The 20,594-nt window shown below is 42.7% G+C and overlaps 2 protein-coding genes across 4 annotated transcripts in view; one reads left to right on the top strand and one right to left on the bottom strand.

Annotated features, from left to right (window-relative positions):
* The first annotated feature begins 514 nt into the window (after nt 1-514).
* On the top strand, nt 515-16,345 carry LOC139391131 (wolframin-like). The gene is made up of 10 exons (XM_071138680.1): nt 515-649; nt 2,057-2,437; nt 5,373-5,449; nt 5,652-5,796; nt 6,169-6,342; nt 10,023-10,103; nt 10,193-10,347; nt 10,521-10,757; nt 11,331-12,206; nt 13,652-16,345. The coding sequence occupies exons 2-10, from the start codon at nt 2,059-2,061 to the stop codon at nt 14,435-14,437; spliced, it is 2,910 nt and encodes a 969-aa protein (XP_070994781.1). The 5' UTR covers nt 515-649; nt 2,057-2,058; the 3' UTR covers nt 14,438-16,345.
* Nucleotides 16,346-17,293: 948 nt separating this feature from the next.
* LOC139390992 (serine/threonine-protein phosphatase 2A 55 kDa regulatory subunit B gamma isoform-like) overlaps nt 17,294-20,594 on the bottom strand; it is a 24,125-nt gene continuing 20,824 nt past the window's right edge. For all 3 annotated transcript variants that reach the window (XM_071138445.1, XM_071138446.1, XM_071138447.1), the window contains 2 exons: nt 19,921-20,012; nt 17,294-19,539 (listed from right to left, as the gene is read on the bottom strand). In XM_071138445.1, coding sequence (XP_070994546.1) covers nt 19,245-19,539; nt 19,921-20,012 — 387 coding nt within the window. In that variant the 3' untranslated portion in view covers nt 17,294-19,244. The remainder of the gene's footprint in view (nt 19,540-19,920; nt 20,013-20,594) is intronic.

Below are 20,594 nucleotides of genomic sequence, written 5' to 3'. Positions count from 1 at the left end.
TCATTGCGGGATATTAGAAATGCACTTAGACCTGCGACCAAGGAGACAGCCACAACAAATGATGTAACCAGGAAGAGCAATCGAGCAGGGAGGTAGGAGCTATGCAAATTTGAGTGGAACGTTTACATGAAAAGAGAAAGACTCTGGACATTCATTTACAATGTAAATTCTTATGACATGGTGTGACTGAAGCATTCACAATTTTAAGCGTAACAGAACGTATGAGGTTTGGTGCTTATCGATGCATGTAGGCTATGGCACATCAAACCACGAAAATATGTACAAATGTCATCAGCCAATTACTGTATTCTCTGAACCACAGGCATTTCGATTATCTACTGATGATGGCTGAAAGAGAAAGCTCGGGAAATGGTTTCGACTTCTTGTATCTGTTAGCCAATGACATTTAGAGACACCGAATGAGTCAATGACAACGTCCAATCATAGGCGGAGTAGAAAGTGGGCGTTTATTATGTCTGTAGAGCTGAAGGAGTTCCCTCATCCATATAAGTAGAGTTTGATCACAGATGCGCTTGTGGAACGGGGTTGTCAAAAGTGAGATGACGAGGCCCTGAACAACTTAAACTGGACATTTCTAACAGAGTCTTATCGACTAGACGAAACACCGATTGAGTCTTTGACTGCAAAGGTGAGAGAATAACGCTGACATTTTTGTTTGGGACATGCTGTACTCAGTGGTGTAAATCAAAAATTAAAGTGCTACTTATGTAGTTTCTGGGGGTATCTGTACTTTACATTAATATTACAATGTTTGAAAATATTTACGTTTACTCCCCCTACATTCCTAAATAAAATAATGTCATTTTTTACATACATTTTCCCTGACACCCAAATGTACTCGTTACATTTGGAATGCTTAGCAGTACAGGGAAATCGTTCAATTCACACATTTATCAAGAGAACATCCCTGGTCATCTACTGCCTCTGATCTGACCGACTCACTAACACAAATGCTTTGTTTGTAAATGATGTCCGAGTGTTGGTTTGCCACTGGCTATCTGTAAAACGTACATGTAAAACAATTGTGCCATCTGGTTTGCTTAATATAAGGAATGTGAAATAATTCATACGTTTACTTTTGACACTTAAGTATATTTAAAATCAAATACTTTTCGACTTTTACTTAAGTGACTTTCACTTTTACTTGAGTCATTTTCTATTAAGGTATTTTTTTAACTCATTTTTCCACCACTGGTTGTACCATAGTCAGAACTGCCAGCTCGTGGTCATATTTATGGTTCCTTTGTCGTTGACAGAAGAATAGATTTTAAAACGAGTGTCTGCATAAGGCACTATAGATAAACACATTTGGTAAATGCATATTTGTATAATATATTATTGTGTTTTCCACTAGATTTTAAACTGGTCACCAACTTTGATTCACCTGTGTCATTTGCTTATTAGCTATGTTATTGAATGACTTTCCTACTGGTGAACTCATTGGCTTGGGGGAGATCCCCAGCACTGCAGCAAAGCACATCATGGTCACTCAAGCTCTTGCATGCCAACCAGCTTGTCACCCTCCTCTTATTGTGCTAGCATCTTCATGCTGTCTGAAGTAGGAATGGTGTTTAGGCAATTTATTGGTTAGAGTTTGGCTGGGATAGCTGAACTTGGACCATATGGCAATTTGCGGGACAAGTAAGGCAGTGAAACTGACACAGAGCTATGTTTTGGGGTTGAGAGACATATCTTAGCACTTTGCCCTGAAGGGAAGCTATGGGCTCCCTTAGACAGTGAGAGTTAAATGATTGGAGCAGAAGAGCGGAGTGTGTCATGCAGCTGTTGTGTCACTGCACCAGGTGTCCTCCTCACATTGACAATGCGGCCACTCACTCTCTCCTCTCCCCTGGCCGCTCTGCTGCAGCTGTGTCAACAGACCCGCACTTCCAGATGGCACGTGCATCGATGTCCCTTCCTTGATTGATTACTGACAAGATTTTTGAATGATTCTGAAAAGCTCCATCTATAAAAGTTAAACGTCATTTACACCAGGCCGAGTTTAAACTATTTGATATCCTCTTCTGTCTTACAGACATGGAACCATCACCCCCCAGCACCCCAAATACCCTGAAACCTGGCCCCACCTCCCCTCCCCCAGCTACCCCTAAATCTACCCAAGGCACTAGACCCACCTTGACCCTGCCTATATCCACCCCATCCGTCCCGACCTCTCCGGTCTCATCTTCTTCCTCTTCTCATCCTGGTCCCCCTCTCTCTCCTTCCTCGCCCTCACTCTCCACCCCTCCTGCCTCCCCCCTGCGGCAGCCCATCAGGCCTGTCTCCCAGGCAGGACGATCCCAGCTCAATGCTGCCCGCCGGTCAGCTGAGGAGAGGAGGGGGGCTGGTGCTGCTGGAGATACCCCGGTCAGCCCCCCTACTACCCCTCTACGACAGGCTTCAGTAGCTCAGCCAGGTGAGTACAGCCAAAAAGACACACACACACACACAACACATTACAACACAACACATTACAACACATTACAACACAACACATTACAACACAACACATTACAACACAACACATTACAACACAACTTATTACAACACTTTACAACACAACTTATTACAACACAACTTATTACAACACATTACAACACAACTTATTACAACACATTACAACACAACTTATTACAACACAACACATTACAACACAACTTATTACAACACAACACATTACAACACAACTTATTACAACACAACTTATTACAACACATTACAACACAACACAACACATTACAACACAACACATTACAACACAACTTATTACAACACATTACAACACAACACACCACATTACAACACAACTTATTACAACACATTACAACACAACACAACGCATTACAACACAACACATTACAACACAACTTATTACAACACAACTTATTACAACACATTACAACACAACACATTACAACACAACTTATTACAACACAACTTATTACAACACATTACAACACAACACATTACAACACAACTTATTACAACACATTACAACACAACTTATTACAACACATTACAACACAACTTATTACAACACATTACAACAACTTATTACAACACAACTTATTACAACACATTACAACACAACACAACACATTACAACACAACTTATTACAACACATTACAACACAACTTATTACAACACATTACAACACATTCATTACAACACAACTAATTACAACACAACAAATTACAACACAAATTACAACACAACTTATTACAACACATTACAACACAACAAATTACAACACAAATTACAAAACAACACAACACAACTTATTACAACACAACTTATTACAACACATTACAACACAACACAACACAACTTATTACAACACAACGTATTACAACACAACTTATTACAACACATTACAACACAACTTATTACAACACATTACAACACAACACAACACAACTTATTACAACACATTACAACACAACTTATTACAACACATTACAACACAACACAACACATTACAACACAACTTATTACAACACATTACAACACAACTTATTACAACACATTACAAACAACTTATTACAACACAAATTACAACACATTACAACACAACAAATTACAACACAAATTACAACACATTACACTGCAACTGTAAGGACCGACAACGGAGATGAGAAGCAGGTACGGGGAGTCAACATTTAATGAAGAACAGACATGAAACAAGACAGGCACAGCATTAGCACACGGGCAAAACAACGACAATCGACAATCAATGCAGCAGCAGGGAACAGAGATGGGGAACTGACAAATATAGGGGAGGTAATAAACAGGTGATTGAGTCCAGGTGAGTCCAATAATACGCTGATGTGTATGACGGGAAAAGGCAGGTGTACGTAATGATGGTGGCAGGAGTGCGTAATGCAGGGGAGCCTGGCGCCCTCGAGTGCCAGGCGGGAAGAGCTGGAGCAGGTGTGATAACAGCACAAAAACATTACAACACATTACAAAAGAACACAACACTTTACAAAATAACACATCACTTTACAACACATTACAACACAACACATTACAACACAACACATTACAACACAACACATTACAAAACAACGCATTACAACACAACACATTACAACACAACACATTACAACACAACACTTTACAACACAACACATTACAACACAACACATTACAAAACAACGCATTACAACACAACACAACACATTACAACACAACACATTACAACACAACACATTACAAAACAACGCATTACAACACAACACAACACATTACAACACAACACTTTACAAAATAACACATCACTTTACAACACATTACAACACAACACATTACAACACAACACATTACAAAACAACGCATTACAACACAACACAACACATTACAACACAACACATTACAACACAACACATTACAAAACAACGCATTACAACACAACACAACACATTACAACACAACACATTACAACACAACGCATTACAACACAAGACATTACAACACAACACAACGCATTACAGCACAACACAACACAACACATTACAACACACCAAAGCTCAGACAACAATAATAACCATACCACGTATTTCTGATAAACGTGTTGGTGTTGTGTCAGTGCCAGGGGGCGAGGAGTAGCTGTTATTATTAAACTGTTATTTTAGGGTTGAGGCGTAGGGCTGGGCTAGGTCCACAATGCTGCCAGGAATCGATGGCATGGAATGGATGGATGGATGTAGAAGCACAGCACATGCGGACGGTTCCCTCTGCTCCTTAGTGACACAACACAGATTTACCACCTCTAGAAGCGTTATACAGTACAGCAAGACCTCACTTAGCCTACATAGTATAACAAGGGCTCTGAAACACATTTGACCAACCTTTGCCTGCTCATAGTTCTTTAAAATCACGATCATACACATCAGATGATGTCATCAGTGATTACAGATGATGTCATCTGAAACATTTATCTTCTGCTGTCTCTTTGACTCCAAAACAGATGATGATGTTGCTGGAGATGATGAATTTGATGTTGAAAAGGATGGATGTTTCCTTCACAAATACACAAACGGTATTGGAGATAGGAAGAAGGACAGGTGTCAGTAACGGTTAGAGAGACTGTCTGTTGGGGGGGCTGGGGGGCGCTACTCAAGTGGGCTCTGTTCAGTGACAGTTGTTGTGAGCAGTTAGCATCTGTCTATGAATAACACTACTGCTCAAGACTGCTACTGTTCGTGTGAGTCATACTGTATGCATCTGTTGGTTCCTAAAATGCTATGCAACATCTGTTACTGTATGTATCAATGCTGCCGGTCACCATGTAATAACCTTGTGCCAATAACCATCATGATGAATAGATGGGTGTTGTGTCTCTGTGTAGAGGAGCCAGAGGAGGAGCTGAGTGTGGAGGAGCTGGAGGAGAGGGCCAAGTCTGGAGATGCCAAAGCCCAGAGTAGGGTGAGTATTACCCATAGTCCACCTCAGAGAGACCACCAGAGCAAACATGAATAGTCCTAACATATGAACTACAACGGGTCTTCATAAGGACAGAACTGCAGATTAATTTAGTGTGATTAGAATTGTTTGCATCATCCCACATCTGGCAAGTTTAATTGAATGTGCACATATTGTAGGTGATATATATTGTGTCTGTGTGTAGATGGGCCGGTACTACTTGGCCCTAGCTGAGGAGAGAGATGAGGAGGTGAACAACTGTACAGCAGTGAGCTGGCTGGTGCAGGCCACCAAACAGGGCCGCAAGGACGCAGTCAAGATGCTACAGCGCTGCCTAGCAACCAGGAAAGGTGAGGGGGCACGGCCTAAACCACTAACAGGAAGCATGGTTAGGTGTAGGGTGTAGTTACCCCTAGACTCTGATCTTAGATCAGTTCAGCATTTCCCCCTACTAATGGTTAAGGTTACAATTTGGGGGAGGGGAAGCTGATCCTAGATCTGTACCTAGGGAAAACTTCACCCTGGAACAGTATGGCGAACTAGAGCAATTCAAGATAATATTTTTGAATTGCATCTGAAAAAGTACAGTGTGCAATTAAATGGAGTATGCACTTAAGCGATAAGAACCTATGAGTCAACTGTCATTGGGAATGTTGAACTGATTGTTTCATTGCATAGCGTTTATTTTGAGGCATTAAGGTTGAGTTTGTGGTTACCATTAGGCATCACGTCAGAGAACTTTGAGGAGGTGAAGAAGCTGTGTACGGAGACCAGATTTGAGAGAGGAGTGAGGAAGGCTGCTCTGGTCATGTACTGGAAGCTCAACCCAGAGAAGAAGAGAAGGGTGGCAGTGTCTGAGATGCTCGAGAACGTGGAACACGTCAACACTGAGCCAGGTACTGTACTGAGCACTGACATGACATAAAGTACCAGTCAAAAGTTTGGACACACCTACTCATTCAAAGGTTTTTCTTTATTTTTACTATTTTCTACATTGTAGATAAATAGTGAAGACATCAAAACTATGAAATAATCCACATGGAATCATGTAGTAACCAAAAAACTGTTTAATGTTTTAGATTCTTCAAAGTAGCCACTCTTTGCCTTGATGACAGCTTTGTAAAATCTTGGCATTTTCTCAACCAGCTTCACCTGGAATGCTTTTCCAACAATCTTGAAGGAGTTTACACATATGCTGAGTACTTGTTGGCTGCTTTTCCTTCACTCTGCGGTCCAACTCATCCCAAACCATCTTAATTGGGTTGAGGTCGGGTGATTGAGGAGGCCAGGTCATCTGATGCAGCACGATCACTCTCCTTCTTGGTCAAAAAGCCCTTACACAGCCTGGAGGTGTGTTTTGGGTCATTGTCCTGTTGAAAAACAAATGAAAGTCCCACTAAGCCCAAACCAGATGGGATGGCGTATCGCTGGAGAATTCTGTGGTAGCTATGCTGGTTAAGTGTGCCTTAAATTCTAAATAAATCACAGACAGTGTCACCAGCAAAGCACCCCCCCACCTCCTCCTCCATGCTTCACGGTAGGAACCACACATGCGATGATCATCCGTTCTCACAAAGACACGGCGGTTGGAACAAAAAATCTCAAATTTGGATTCATCAGACCAAAGGACAGATTTACACCATTGTTCGTTTCTTGGCCCAAGCAATTCTCTTCTTCTCATTGGTGTCCTTTAGTAGTGGTTTCTTTACAGTAATTCGACCATGAAGGCCTGATTCACACAATCTCCTCTGAACAGTTGATGTTGAGATGTCTGTTACTTGAACTCTGTGAAGCATTTATTTGGGCTGCAATTTCTGAGGCTGGTAACTCTAATGAACTTATCCTCTGCAGCTGTAACGGTTTTCTTGTGTCGAAGGAGGAGCGGACCAAACTGCAGCGTGGTTTCTATTCATGGTTCTTTAATAAAGACTCTACACATGAACAAACTAACAAAACAAGAAATGTGAAAACCCAAAACAGCCCTATCTGGTGCAAACACAGAGACAGGATCAATCACCCACAAAACCCAACAGGCTACCTAAATATGGTTCCCAATCAGAGACAATGACTAACACCTGCCTCTGATTGAGAACCATATCAGGCCAAACATAGAAATAGACAAACTAGACCTGTAACATAGAATGCCCACTCAGATCACACCCTGACCAAACAAAACATAGAAACATACAAAGCAAACTATGGTCAGGGGTAACTCTGGAGCTGTGTTCGAATACTCATACTAACAGCACTAACTGTAGTATTTGTGATGTGAATTAGGAATATAGTATGCTTATTGGTCATAGTATGCATATAGTTAGTATGCGAAAAGCATCCGGATGTCGTACTAAACTCACTAAAATATGAAGTATACAGAGGACACTATTTCGTACTTTAGGGCCCATGACGCAATTTTTCAGGAAAAGGGCGTGGCTTGACATCATTTTCAGATTTGAAGAAAATGGCGGAAAATATGCGGCCGAAGTACGAGGGAGCAAACTAATTCATTGCTTTAACTAACTATGACAAATGTTAAGAAAATGTTGAGGAATGAAATAAACTAATGACTTTTCAAATAAGTTACCTTACACATTATGTTGGCTGACAATTTGAAAGCTACACTGTCGTTAGAACCACATAGCATATCATTACAGCAGTATGTACCGGTATGTTAGCTAGCTACCTAACGTTAGTTGGCTACTTATACATCAAACTTGCCAGTATATTAACTATAGGCTAACTAACTACCCAACGTTTGTTGACTTGATTATTCCCGTCACTCTTAGTTTAGCTGAATGGAAAAGTCGTTGTGCGTTCTCAATGGACATTCTGGTGGTTCCGTAAATTCACTCCGGCAATCTACTCAGATTTCAGAGCACTCGTCTGAGTGTACCAGAGCGCAGAAAAGTGCATTTACGAGCGTTCAACATCCATTGAATGTGGCCGATGTCAGTAAACGTCTGGGAAAAAAGTGTAATTAAATTGTTTCCAGCAGCACAGTTAGTCACCAACACTCTAGATAACATGACAACTGCCTAACCATCTCTGCTAGGGCGAGTAAAATGGTCAGAGTGGTCTCATTTATGTCTGTAAGTAGCTAGCAAGCTAGCCAACGTTAGCTTGGGTGTTTGACTGCCGTTGTTAGGTCAGAATGCTCAAATCAACCCAACTCCTCGGCCCAAGCGCCCAGTGTGTGCTCTGAATTTACAAACGGACAATCTGACAGCGCTCTGAATTTACGAGCGCACTCTGGCACTCCAAATTTAATTTAAGAACCCATCCGAAGTCGTAAAATGTCATTTGTTATGCTAACTAGCAAGAGGTTGCATAGCAACAGCATCAACTTCCAGTAGACAGGTGACGAGCTAGTACGCTCAACTGAAAGGATACCGTTCGTTTACAGTATACTAAAATTAACTAATAGTATGTAGTATATACTCATTAAGTATGTAGTATACAATATGTTAGTATCGGTATTCCAAATACAGCTTGGGTTCTCCTTTCCTGTGGCGGTCCTCATGAGAGCCAGTTTCATCATAGGGCTTGATGGTTTTTGCGACTGCACTTGAAGAAACTTTCAAAGTTCTTGAAATTTTCCGGATTGACTGACCTTCATGTAATGATGGACTGTTTCTCTTTGCTTATTGGAGCTGTTCTTGCCATAATATGAACTTGGTCTTTTACCAAATATGGCTATCTTCTGTATACCACCCCTACCTTGTTACAACACAAGTGATTGGCTCAAACACATTAAGAAGGAAAGACATTCCAGAAATGAACTTTTAACAAGGCACACCTGTTAATTGAAATGCATTCCAGGTGACTACTAAAGAAAAACCCTGGAATGAGTAGGTGTGTCCAGACTTTTGACTGGTACTGTATATGGACACAAATATACACTCAATCACTTCAACTTCAAAATTGTTCTGTTTTGGTTGAGCTTGGCATTAGACTGCTGCATCTAATAAGAACTATATTTTGCTTTGATAACCAACTATAATCTCAGCGTCGGTTTTTGCTTTGATAACCAACTATAATCTCAGCGTCGGTTCAAACAATAAACCAAACAACATTGTATCGTTATTAGAATCCCCCCCAAAAAGTACTTTGTTTGGAAGTAATAAGTACGTGATTCTAGGCAATTTTTGTTACTGTAAAAACAGCTGTAGCCATGTGCTTTTTGTTTACATTCTATTTTTAGCTGTGATATGAGAGCGAATACATTCAAGCAGCATATCAAACTGGGATAATGTTGTAGGTTACACTGGCAAGTACAATAATATTATATTTACCAGAGCATATTATTTAATTATAAATTGGATTATTTCACATGGAGATGTGGGAATCTAAAAGGCTAGCTAGCTCATTGGCTATGTTAGCCAGCTAACTAGCAAGGGGAGACAACCAAAACGGGATTTTTCTTTACTTTCAACTCAAATGAGAAGACAACAAGAGAGCCTCTGCTATTGCCCCTTTGTGGATGTTGCTATTTGGGAGTCTAAGACAGCGAGGCATCATGTTACCAAACGGTGCACATTAGTAAAAACTTTGTGTTTCTCTGTAATTCCTCCATCCCAAGATGACGCTGCCACCCAGGGCCCCATATCCAGCTCCATGCAGAAACAGAGGAGAGTTCTGGAGAGCCTCGTCACCAGCAAAGGTTGGTGTGTGTTTATGTGTTATAGAATCAAATGGAAAGGTAATGTAATAGTGAGTAAGGACTACCTCTCTCTGTGTTTGTCTCTGCAGCCAGTTGCTATGACGTGGGTCTGGATGACTTTGTAGAGACCACTAAGAAGTACGCTCAGGGCATCCCCCCCTCTCCCACTATGGCTGGTGACGGCGGTGACGATGACGATGATGAAGCTGTGAAGAACCCAGACGACTTGCCCCTTCACAAGAAGGTCTGAACCTTTTTATCTCTCTGGGAATGCATGTGTTCATAACATCTTCACACACAGATGTAATTATCTTGCTCATCTATTTACCCTCTCTCTCTCTCTCTCTCTGTCTCTCTGTCTCGCTCTCTGTCACTCCCTCTCCACTTCCCTTTCTCTCCCCACTGCCTCTCCCCTAGGTGCTGAAGTTCCCCCTACACGCCCTGTTGGAGATCAAGGAGCACCTGATTAACTGGGCATCCCGGGCAGGCATGCAGTGGCTCAGTGCCCTCATCCCCACGCACCACATCAACGCTCTCATCTTCTTCTTCATCATCAGCAACCTCACCATCGACTTCTTCATCTTTCTCATCCCCCTGCTCATCTTCTACCTGTCCCTGTTCTCCATGGTCATCTGCACACTGCGCGTCTTCCAGGTGGGATACCCTTCACACGGCTCTGGCCTTAGAACAGAGGAACTGAAAGAGGATAACCTGTAAAATACTAGCAAGTACTCTCATTTAGGGAGTACTTGACCTTTGGTGTTTTCTTGGAAAACAGAATGAAAATGGTTAGTAGTATGTAACTGTAATCCCATGACAGTATGTAAAAAGTTATTCCATGACAGCTATAGGATGTGTGTGTTCAGTGTGTAAAGAGCTGTCGGTGTTCTTGTTCTGTAAAGAGCTGTTGGTGTTGTTCTTGTTCTGTAAAGAGCTGTTGGTGTTGTTCTTGTTCTGTAGAGAGCTGTTGGTGTTGTTCTTGTTCTGTAAAGAGCCGTTGGTGTTGTTCTTCCAGAACTCAATGATGACTTACAGGTAGTTTTAAAAGTAGTAGTGGTAGTGGGTTGCTAGGTAACGATGTAAACGATGCCACTTTATATGAACGTGGCCATGTGTATGTTGTCTCATATATCATGGGCAGGAGAGGCTCTAACAATGGGAATTCCAAACCACCCATTGTATAATGATTGTTCAGTGTGTAAAGAGCTGTTGGTGTTGTTCTTCCAGAACTCCAAGGCGTGGGAGAACTTCCGGGCCCTTACAGAACTGCTGTTACGTTTTGAGCCCGGCCTGGACCTAGAGCAAGCTGAGACTAACTTCGGCTGGACCCACCTGGAGCCCTACCTCTACTTCCTGCTGTCAGTGGTCTTTGTGGTCTTCTCCTTCCCCGTGGCTGACAAGACCTGGATCCCCTGCTCCGAGCTGGCCACCGTGGCTCTGTTCTTCACCGTCACCTCCTTCCTCAGCCTCCAAGCCTCCGCTGAGCTCTTCGCCCGCCGCGCCCTGCTCACAGAGGTGTTATCGGGGGTCTGTGCCCTTACACAACTATTACCTGATAGTGTCTGGTTCCTGCGGGTGTTAGGCACAACGTTTGTGACGGTGCCGCTAGGGGAGATGGTGGCGCTGAACGTGGGCGTGCCGTGTCTTCTCTACGGGCACCTGATCTACCTGCTGTTCCGCATGGCCCAGCGGAGAGGCTTCAGGGGCACCTACCTCTGCCTCGTACCCTACATGGTCTGCTTCGTCTGGTGTGAGCTCTGCCTGGCCCTGCTCCACTCCTCCTCCACCATCGGTCTGATTCGGACCTGTGCAGGCTACCTCCTCTTCCTGTTCGCACTGCCTGTCCTCACCTTGGGCTTGGCGGCCCTGTTGCTCTTCAAGGTCCTCCAGTGGTTCATGGCTCTGGAGATCACCAAGATGCTGGTGACTCTGACTGTTTGCACGGTCCCGTTTGTGTTGCGGATGTGGATGCGGTTCAGCCTGAACCCGCTGGTGGTGGCGCGGTTCCTGTCACGGAGCAGCGTAGTGAAGCTCATCCTGGTGTGGCTAAGTGCTTTGATGATGTTCTGCTGGATGTATGTCTACCGCTCAGAAGGCATGAAGGTAATCACAAGAAGTAGTTTACTATATTATGCTACATTATGCCCAAAGCGCTAATTAAAACAAAATACAGGTTCTAGCATATTTACATAGTAAAGAACAACAGAATGACAGAAACAGATCTAATTGCTTGCAGCAGAGTATTATTTACAGCAGAGTGCTATTTACAGCAGAGTGCTATTTACAGCAGAGTGCCATTTACAGCAGAGTGCTATTTACAGCAGAGTGCTATTTACAGCAGAGTATTATTTACAGCAGAGTGCTATTTACAGCAGAGTGATATTTACAGCAGAGTATTATTTACAACAGAGTGCTATTTACAGCAGAGTGCTATTTACAGCAGAGTGCTATTTACAGCAGAGTATTATTTACAGCAGAGTGCTATTTACAGCAGAGTGCTATTTACAGCAGAGTATTATTTACAGCAGAGTATTATTTACAGCAGAGTGCTATTTCCAGCAGAGTGCTATTTACAACAGAGTGCTATTTACATCAGAGTGCTATTTACAACAGAGTGCTATTTACAACAGAGTGCTATTTACATCAGAGTGCTATTTACAACAGAGTGCTATTTACAACAGAGTGCTATTTACATCAGAGTGCTATTTACAACAGAGTGCTATTTACATCAGAGTGCTATTTACATCAGAGTGCTATTTACAACAGAGTGCTATTTACAACATAGTGCTATTTACATCAGAGTGCTATTTACAATAGAGTGCTATTTACAACAGAGTGCTATTTACATCAGTGCTATTTACAACAGAGTGCTATTTACATCAGAGTGCTATTTACAATAGAGTGCTATTTACAACAGAGTGCTATTTACATCAGTGCTATTTACATCAGAGTGCTATTTACAATAGAGTGCTATTTACAACAGAGTGCTATTTACATCAGTGCTATTTACAACAGAGTGCTATTTACAGCAGAGTGCTATTTACAGCAGAGTATTATTTACAGCAGAGTACTATTTACAGCAGAGTATTATTTACAGCAGAGTATTATTTACAGCAGAGTATTATTTACAGCATAGTGTTATTTACAGCTGAGTGCTATTTACAACAGAGTATTATTTACAGCAGAGTATTATTTACAGCAGAGTGTTATTTACAGCAGAGTGCTATTTACAACAGAGTACTATTTACAGCAGAGTATTATTTACAGCAGATTATTATTTACAGCAGAGTGTTATTTACAGCAGAGTACTATTTACATCAGAGTATTATTTACAGCAGAGTATTATTTACAGCAGAGTATTATTTACAGCAGAGTGTTATTTACAGCAGAGTGCTATTTACAACAGAGTACTATTTACATCAGAGTACTATTTACAGTGTTCAAATGTAACAACATAAAGAATACAGTAAGTGTATGAAAAGCGTTAAATGGAATACATTAACAATCTCAAAATAAAGTTGAACCAAATGTGAATGTGTGTTGAACAGGTGTATAACTCCACCCTCACGTGGCCGGAGTACAGTAACCTGTGTGGGCCCAAGGCCTGGAAGGAATACAACATGGCCCAAACCCAGATCCTGTGTTCTCACCTGGAGGGCCACCGGGTCACCTGGACAGGACGCTTCAAATACGCCCGCATTACCGACATCGAGAACGGAGCCCAGTCCGTCATCGGCCTACTTCCTGTGTCCGTAGGGAACTGGATGAGATGTCTCTATGGTGAGGCCTATCCCCTCTGTGAAAACACCACCGACCCCACTGCCCCTCACCAGGCCCTTCCCGCACCTCTTCCAGAAGACCCCTTATGCAAACTGAAAAAGCTGGCCAAGCACGAGTGCCACGTGAAGCACTTCGACCGCCACAAGTTCGAGGTGACCTTGGGCATGCCCCTGGAGAGGAAGAGTAAGAACGGGACCATCATAGAGGACGAGGACGCCACAAAGGACATCGTCCTGAAGGCCAGTAGTGAGTTTGGCCCAGTGCTGCTGCACCTGAGCGCTGGGAGCCTGGTAGAGTTCAGTACGGTTCTGGAGGGACGCCTGGGCTCTAAGTGGCCTGTGTTTGAGCTGAAGGCCATCCACTGTCTGATGTGTGCGGACGCCCGAGTGCCCAGCGGCAGGCAGTATAAGATAGAACACGACTGGAGGCACACGGCCCAGGGGGCACTGCAGTTTGCCTTTGACTTCTTCTTCAACCCCTTCCTCACCGCACGGCTGAAGCAGGACACTGAGACCCAGACCACACAGGGCAGAGGAGGAATAGACCAAGGCTAGTGGTGGATAAATGCAGAGGACTGTACACTATGTGGAGTGTACACTGGGAATATACACACAATCACATAAAGGTTTGTCAGTAAGACTATGCTGGAGTTCCAGTACCGCGGTTCAATTGCTTCTAGTGGTGTGTGTGTGTGTGCATGTGCGTGTGTGTGTCTGCTCTATGAGCCCCTAGTGTAGACTAGTAAAACCAGCTTAGAATCATAGTTGAATTGTGCATATGGCTAAACTATGGGTGTGTGTTTATAGTGTGTGTGTGTTTTCATAGCTGCTGAGTCATAGTGGGATAGGATAATATCACATAACATAAAGAAACCACTGGATTACAAAGGAGGGAGACAATTTACACTAACTTTACACTTTCATACACCTCAAACACAATCACTTCCACATAAATACACACCACCTCAACCTCCTCATTCATAGCCAGTGTTTTCGGTCTGTCAACGTTTGAGTAAGTGTGTGGGACAATGCCGATCAACATTGTGGCCAATAATCTTATTGACTTGCTCTTGACATGCAGTCCAAATGTCTAATTCTGCATGCCATTCATCCACATAGGCCTGCTGTTTGCATCCATGACACTAATGGCTAAATTCTATCATATTCGCACTAGCCAACACCCGCTTAACTGTGTTAGAGCTGTCAAATCCACAAGCGGCTCCTGGTATTATACCTTGCCATTGGCTGTATGGAGTCTCATTAAGATAAATCCCATGCAGCTTTGTTTTACAAGTTGGGACACTGGAATATGAGACGTAATCCACACCTCATTTAGGCTGATTGAAATCCTCATTATTTAGTTGAATGATTTTTCAATTTGAGCGTAATTATTTCTATATGGCCTTCACGTTCTCATTCTGAACTTCTAACGTGAGTGGGACGGGTGTGACGGGTGGGAAGGGTGTGACGGGTGTGAAGGGTGGGAAGGGTGTGACGGGTGGGAAGGGTGTGACGGGTGTGAAGGGTGTGAAGGGTGGGAAGGGTGTGAAGGGTGGGAAGGGTGGGACGGGTGGGAAGGGTGGGACGGATGGGACGGGTGTGAAGGGTGTGACGGGTGTGACGGATGGGACGGGTGGGAAGGGTGTGACGGGTGGGAAGGGTGTGACGGGTGGGACTTCGTGACAATGATCAAGAGCAGCCGCTCACTGATTTGACAGCTCCAACGCAGTTCCACCTCCGACACCGCCAAAACATCCGCTGGTTAACGATCTGATTGAATCTAGGCCTTACCGTACATTGTTTTGTCTGTTGTTTGACTTAGTCTACATATGAAGTAAAAGTAGGACTTTTTTAACTACATTTAAAATACTCAATAGTGTTTGTGTTTTACTAATGAATTGTGTTTTCAAAATGAACTGCCTTTTTTTAACAGTTTGAGGCCTTAATTCAGTTTCATTTTAGGTACTTGTAAAGTATTGTACAGTTGTTGAATGTTTTTTTGTTTTCTTAAATAGTTTTTCATTATAAGATCATGATGGAGAAACAAATGTATTTAAACTGTTCCAGTTGTCTCCTTAAATATTGAGCTTTAATCATTGTCATGTTGATACCCTTCTTGTTGTGAATATTAAGTGCCCTGTCTATTCAAATCACATTGGTAAATAGTTCTGATGCCACATTAACCTAGCAGCGCATAGGCTACTGAAATCCTGTCAGCGTTTCTCTTTACAGAGAATGACATATTCAACCTCCGATAGTTGACCTGTATCAAAGTGCACTTGTGTCCAAATAGATTTTTGCCCCTCCTCTCCCTCCCTACTGTGTTGGGTTCTATTCTGATCTGATCCCACAGTTCCAGTCTGCAGCAGGCCTCTAATGATAAGGTCACTGTCACAAGATGTGATGTCACTATTGTAATCCTCTACTCTACCGTGACCAATAAACCAACCATGAAAATGTAAACCTTTCCTTCCTGAAGGGTTATTGCAATCACACATACAAAGTTCGGATTTGGCTTCATTGTTGTAATGACATTGTATTACCACTAGGTGGTGGTCAAGACTACAACACAGAGACTCATCCACCTCGGGACTGTTTCAGTGATCTAGTTCAAATATATTGATCCATATGAAGACTAATGTTGCAGCTACACTCCTATAAAGTACACAAACAGCAATTAATAAATTAATAGCACTCACTATACATCAATGTTAACTGGTTGAATAGTGATCATATTGGAATTGATGATTTAACAGCTACATAAGTTACATTTTTATTAATTTATTTATCTGTTATTTTACCAGGTAAGTTGACTGGGAACACGTTCTCATTTGCAGCAACAACCTGGGGAATAGTTACAGGGGAGAGGAGGGGGATGAATGAGCCATTAGGTGACTGTGATGGTTTGAGGGCCAGATTGGGGATTTAGCCAGGACACCTCTACTCTTACAATAAGTGCCATGGGATCTTTAATGACCTCAGAGAGTCAGGACACCCGTTTAACATCCCATCCGAAAGACAGCACCCTACACAGGGCAGTGTCCCCATTCACTGCCCTGGGGTGTTAACCCCCCCTACTCTTACAATAAGTGCCATGGGATCTTTAATGACCTCAGAGAGTCAGGACACCCGTTTAGCATCCCATCCAAAAGACAGCACCCTACACAGGGCAGTGTCCCCATTCACTGCCCTGGGGCATTGGGATATTTTTTTAGACCAGAGGAAAGAGTGCCTCCTACTGGCCCTCCAACACCACTTCCAGCAGCATCTGGTCTCCCATCCAGGAACTGACCAGGACCAACCCTGCTTAGCTTCAGAAGCAAGCCAGCAGTGGTATGCAGGGTGGTATGCTGCTGGAAGTGGTGCTGCTGCTGCTGCTGCTGAAAGACACCACAGCCTAACCCTAACCCATAGGATGCAATATTGTTGAAATCTTTATTCAGAAAAAAAATAACATTAACATATTCGTAATTGTTCATGAGATTTTTTTCCCGTTGAAAATACATGAACACAAAATATGTGAATCAATGCCAGGGCAGCAGGACATGAAATCAAACACAAGTGACAGATGTTAAAAAAATACACAAGTTAACAATAACTTCTCAAAACAATTCTGAATTTGTTGAAAGGCTAAGAGGGAAGAGTTTAATCATCTCTCTCTTGTTGCCATGAACACCATCATCAGAGATGATCGGCTCTGCACTCTTGGTTCTTTATCCGAAACAACAAACCTAGAAATGTCAAAAATAGTTGAACATACAGCAGATACCATTCAGGCCCTTTAAAGGTTTAGATTACAACGTTGATAAAACGTTCCTTTAAATGTTTAGATTACAACGTTGATAAAACGTTCCTTTAACAGTTTAGATTACAACGTTGATAAAACATTCCTTTAAATGTTTAGATTACAACCCTGATAAAACATAACTTTAAATGTTTAGATTACAACCCTGATAAAACATTCCTTTAAAGGTTTAGATTACAACGTTGATAAAACATTCCTTTAAAGGTTTAGATTACAACCCTGATAAAACATTCCTTTAAAGGTTTAGATTACAACGTTGATAAAACATTCCTTTAAAGGTTTAGATTACAACGTTGATAAAACATTCCTTTAAAGGTTTAGATTACAACGTTGATAAAACATTCCTTTAAAGGTTTAGATTACAACGTTGATAAAACATTCCTTTAACGGTTTAGATTACAACGTTGATAAAACATTCCTTTAACGGTTTAGATTACAACGTTGATAAAACATTCCCCATACCTCTGGTTCAGTATCTTCATGTAAAACGATGTATTATTTGGGCTTCATTTCAAATGTACACCGTAAAACTGAACACTGGTAAACATGCTTTTTGTGTCCGGTAAACACAAACAAAAGGAGAGCTCTTTGTTGTTGTCTATGGTAACTAGTGCTGTGTAGAGGCAGAGCTCCAGAAGCCTTTTTACAGCCTGTTTATGGTTAGAAAGGCAGCCAGTAAATGTATATAAACAACAACAACAAAATCCATCATGCAGCATATTTTTTGCTTGATTGTTGGACTTGATTTTTGCTTCATTCCTTGTGTTTCATTGCAAAGTAGCACGACACAGCCAAGTTCCCCAGCACTCTTCACAGTCAACTGAAACATCAGGATTAAATGTCACCTAGGGGTGACAGGCAGCCTTGTGGAACCCAATGTCCTACTGACTAATGTCTCGTGTACCATTAACTGTCATTGTCATCACTTTTACCATCATCGTTAATGATCATTCAAATCATGTAACATGATTTAACAAAAAAACTATAATTAGACTTCAAACATTCCGCAAACATTTCCACTAGTTACCACCAGGAACCACAAAGGGTTTTTACACTAACGTCAAGAATCAGTCCAGACTGTAGGAGAGGACTGAGCACAGACATGTACAGAAACAGAGTGAGGAGGAAGGGGAAGGAGAGGAAGAGGCAGATGATCAGAAAAAGGCAGACACATGTGAAAGCTCCTCCTGTCAAGGGGTCAAACCCCTCAGAATGCAAAAATGACCAATAGCAAAACAAACACCATCAGATCAGCCACAATCCATAGGTCAACAGTCAACACATCCATGATTTAGAATTCCATAAACCATAATCCAGCATCATTCTTATTGGGTTATCCAGCTCCCCCTGTCTGGTCCAAGTGTGGACCGGTCCATCCACTGAGAACTGTGGAGTGTGTCTTTACAGCGTCTCCCTGTCATCTAGAGAGAGAGAGAGAGAGTGTGTGTGTGTGTGTGTGTGCATATGTTACATGTTCTTGCTTGCCTTACTGTCTGAATGAATGTGTGCATCAGTGTGTGTGTGTGTATGTCTCCAGCATCCTGCTCTCTCTCTCTCTCAGCCATGCATCTCCTGGTTGAGTTTGTCCTGGAAGATGTACAGGTTGTTGGTGGCAGCGATGGCGATGATGTTCTCCGTGGGGTGCCAGGCCGTGTGCAGGATCTTCTTGGTGAAGTCCAGGCTGTCCACGCTGATGTCATCCTTGCGTCGTTTCCCGCCCTGGCAGACGCGGCGAGGCTTGAGCACGGCCCGGGGCTTACTGCTCTCCCTGGACGCCTCCAGGGTCACATCGCGTTTGGTGTTCCGGTCAAACATCCGGAAGAAGTTGTTGTAGGCCCCAGTCATGATCACACTGGGAGAGGGGGGATGGAGGGAGAGAGAGAGAAGAGTTGAGAGGAGACAAAGGAAGTCAATGTGCCTAGGTCCTTGAGAATGTCCTATTCTGCCCTTGTGCTGAATAACGCCATGAGCACAGACATTCATTCCCAGAGCAACAAATAACGGATTAGAAGAGCCACTCACAAACTCTCTCTCTCTCTCTCTCTCTCTCTCTCTCTCTCTCTCTCTCTCTCTCTCTCTCTCTCTCTCTCTCTCTCTCTCTCTCTCTCTCTCTCTCTCTCTCTCTCTCTCTCTCTCTCTCTCTCTCTCTCTCTCTCTCTCTCTCTCTCTCTCTCTCTCTCTCTCTCTCTCTCTCTCTCTCTCTCTCACACACACACACACACACTTCATCTACCTGTCTGAGCCGTTCCAGACACACTCAAACTTGTCGAAGATGCAGTCGTTCTCGTACAGGGAGCAAAGCTTGCTGCGGAGGTATTCATGCACCTGCAGGATCACACACAGAGATTTAATCAACACACTGTTCACAGCCAACACACACACACACAGAGTCAGGACACAGTGTGCAACACAGACATGGACAGCTCTAAACAGAATCCACAGCACAGTACTCACATAGACAGCTGTGACACTTATTACAGTATATTCATTCTGAGAGAGGAGAGGATAAACCTAATATATTTTAGGAGAACTACAGAACCACATTCTAATCTAATCCATTTAGGACAGAGCCAGGCAGGCGCACGCACAGGCGCACGCACACACACACTTCCCTATTGATTTGTTGGACCTGCTTGTATCAGCATTTTGTCTGCGTCCAGCGGTCAATCTACGGTCAAACTGAGTTGATGGTTCGGTTGTAAATCAAAACGTATTGGTATGTTTGCTTCCATACCGTTCTCGCTGACCAATGAAAATGTGTTGTGTTGAAGAAAACATTGGCTGTTCTCTTCCCTCACAACCCACCCCACCCTTCTTAACACTCGCACCTTCACATCTTTCCTTTTTTACTTCAGTGTTAACATTTTCTCCCCCTCACCCTCTCCTGTCCTCTCCTCTCCTCAATAA

This window comes from Oncorhynchus clarkii, chromosome 31 (assembly GCF_045791955.1).
Source record: "Oncorhynchus clarkii lewisi isolate Uvic-CL-2024 chromosome 31, UVic_Ocla_1.0, whole genome shotgun sequence".
In the NCBI taxonomy this organism is placed as follows: domain Eukaryota; kingdom Metazoa; phylum Chordata; class Actinopteri; order Salmoniformes; family Salmonidae; genus Oncorhynchus; species Oncorhynchus clarkii.
Note: the sequence above shows the minus strand (reverse complement) of the source record. Positions and strands in the feature narration are given on the sequence as shown.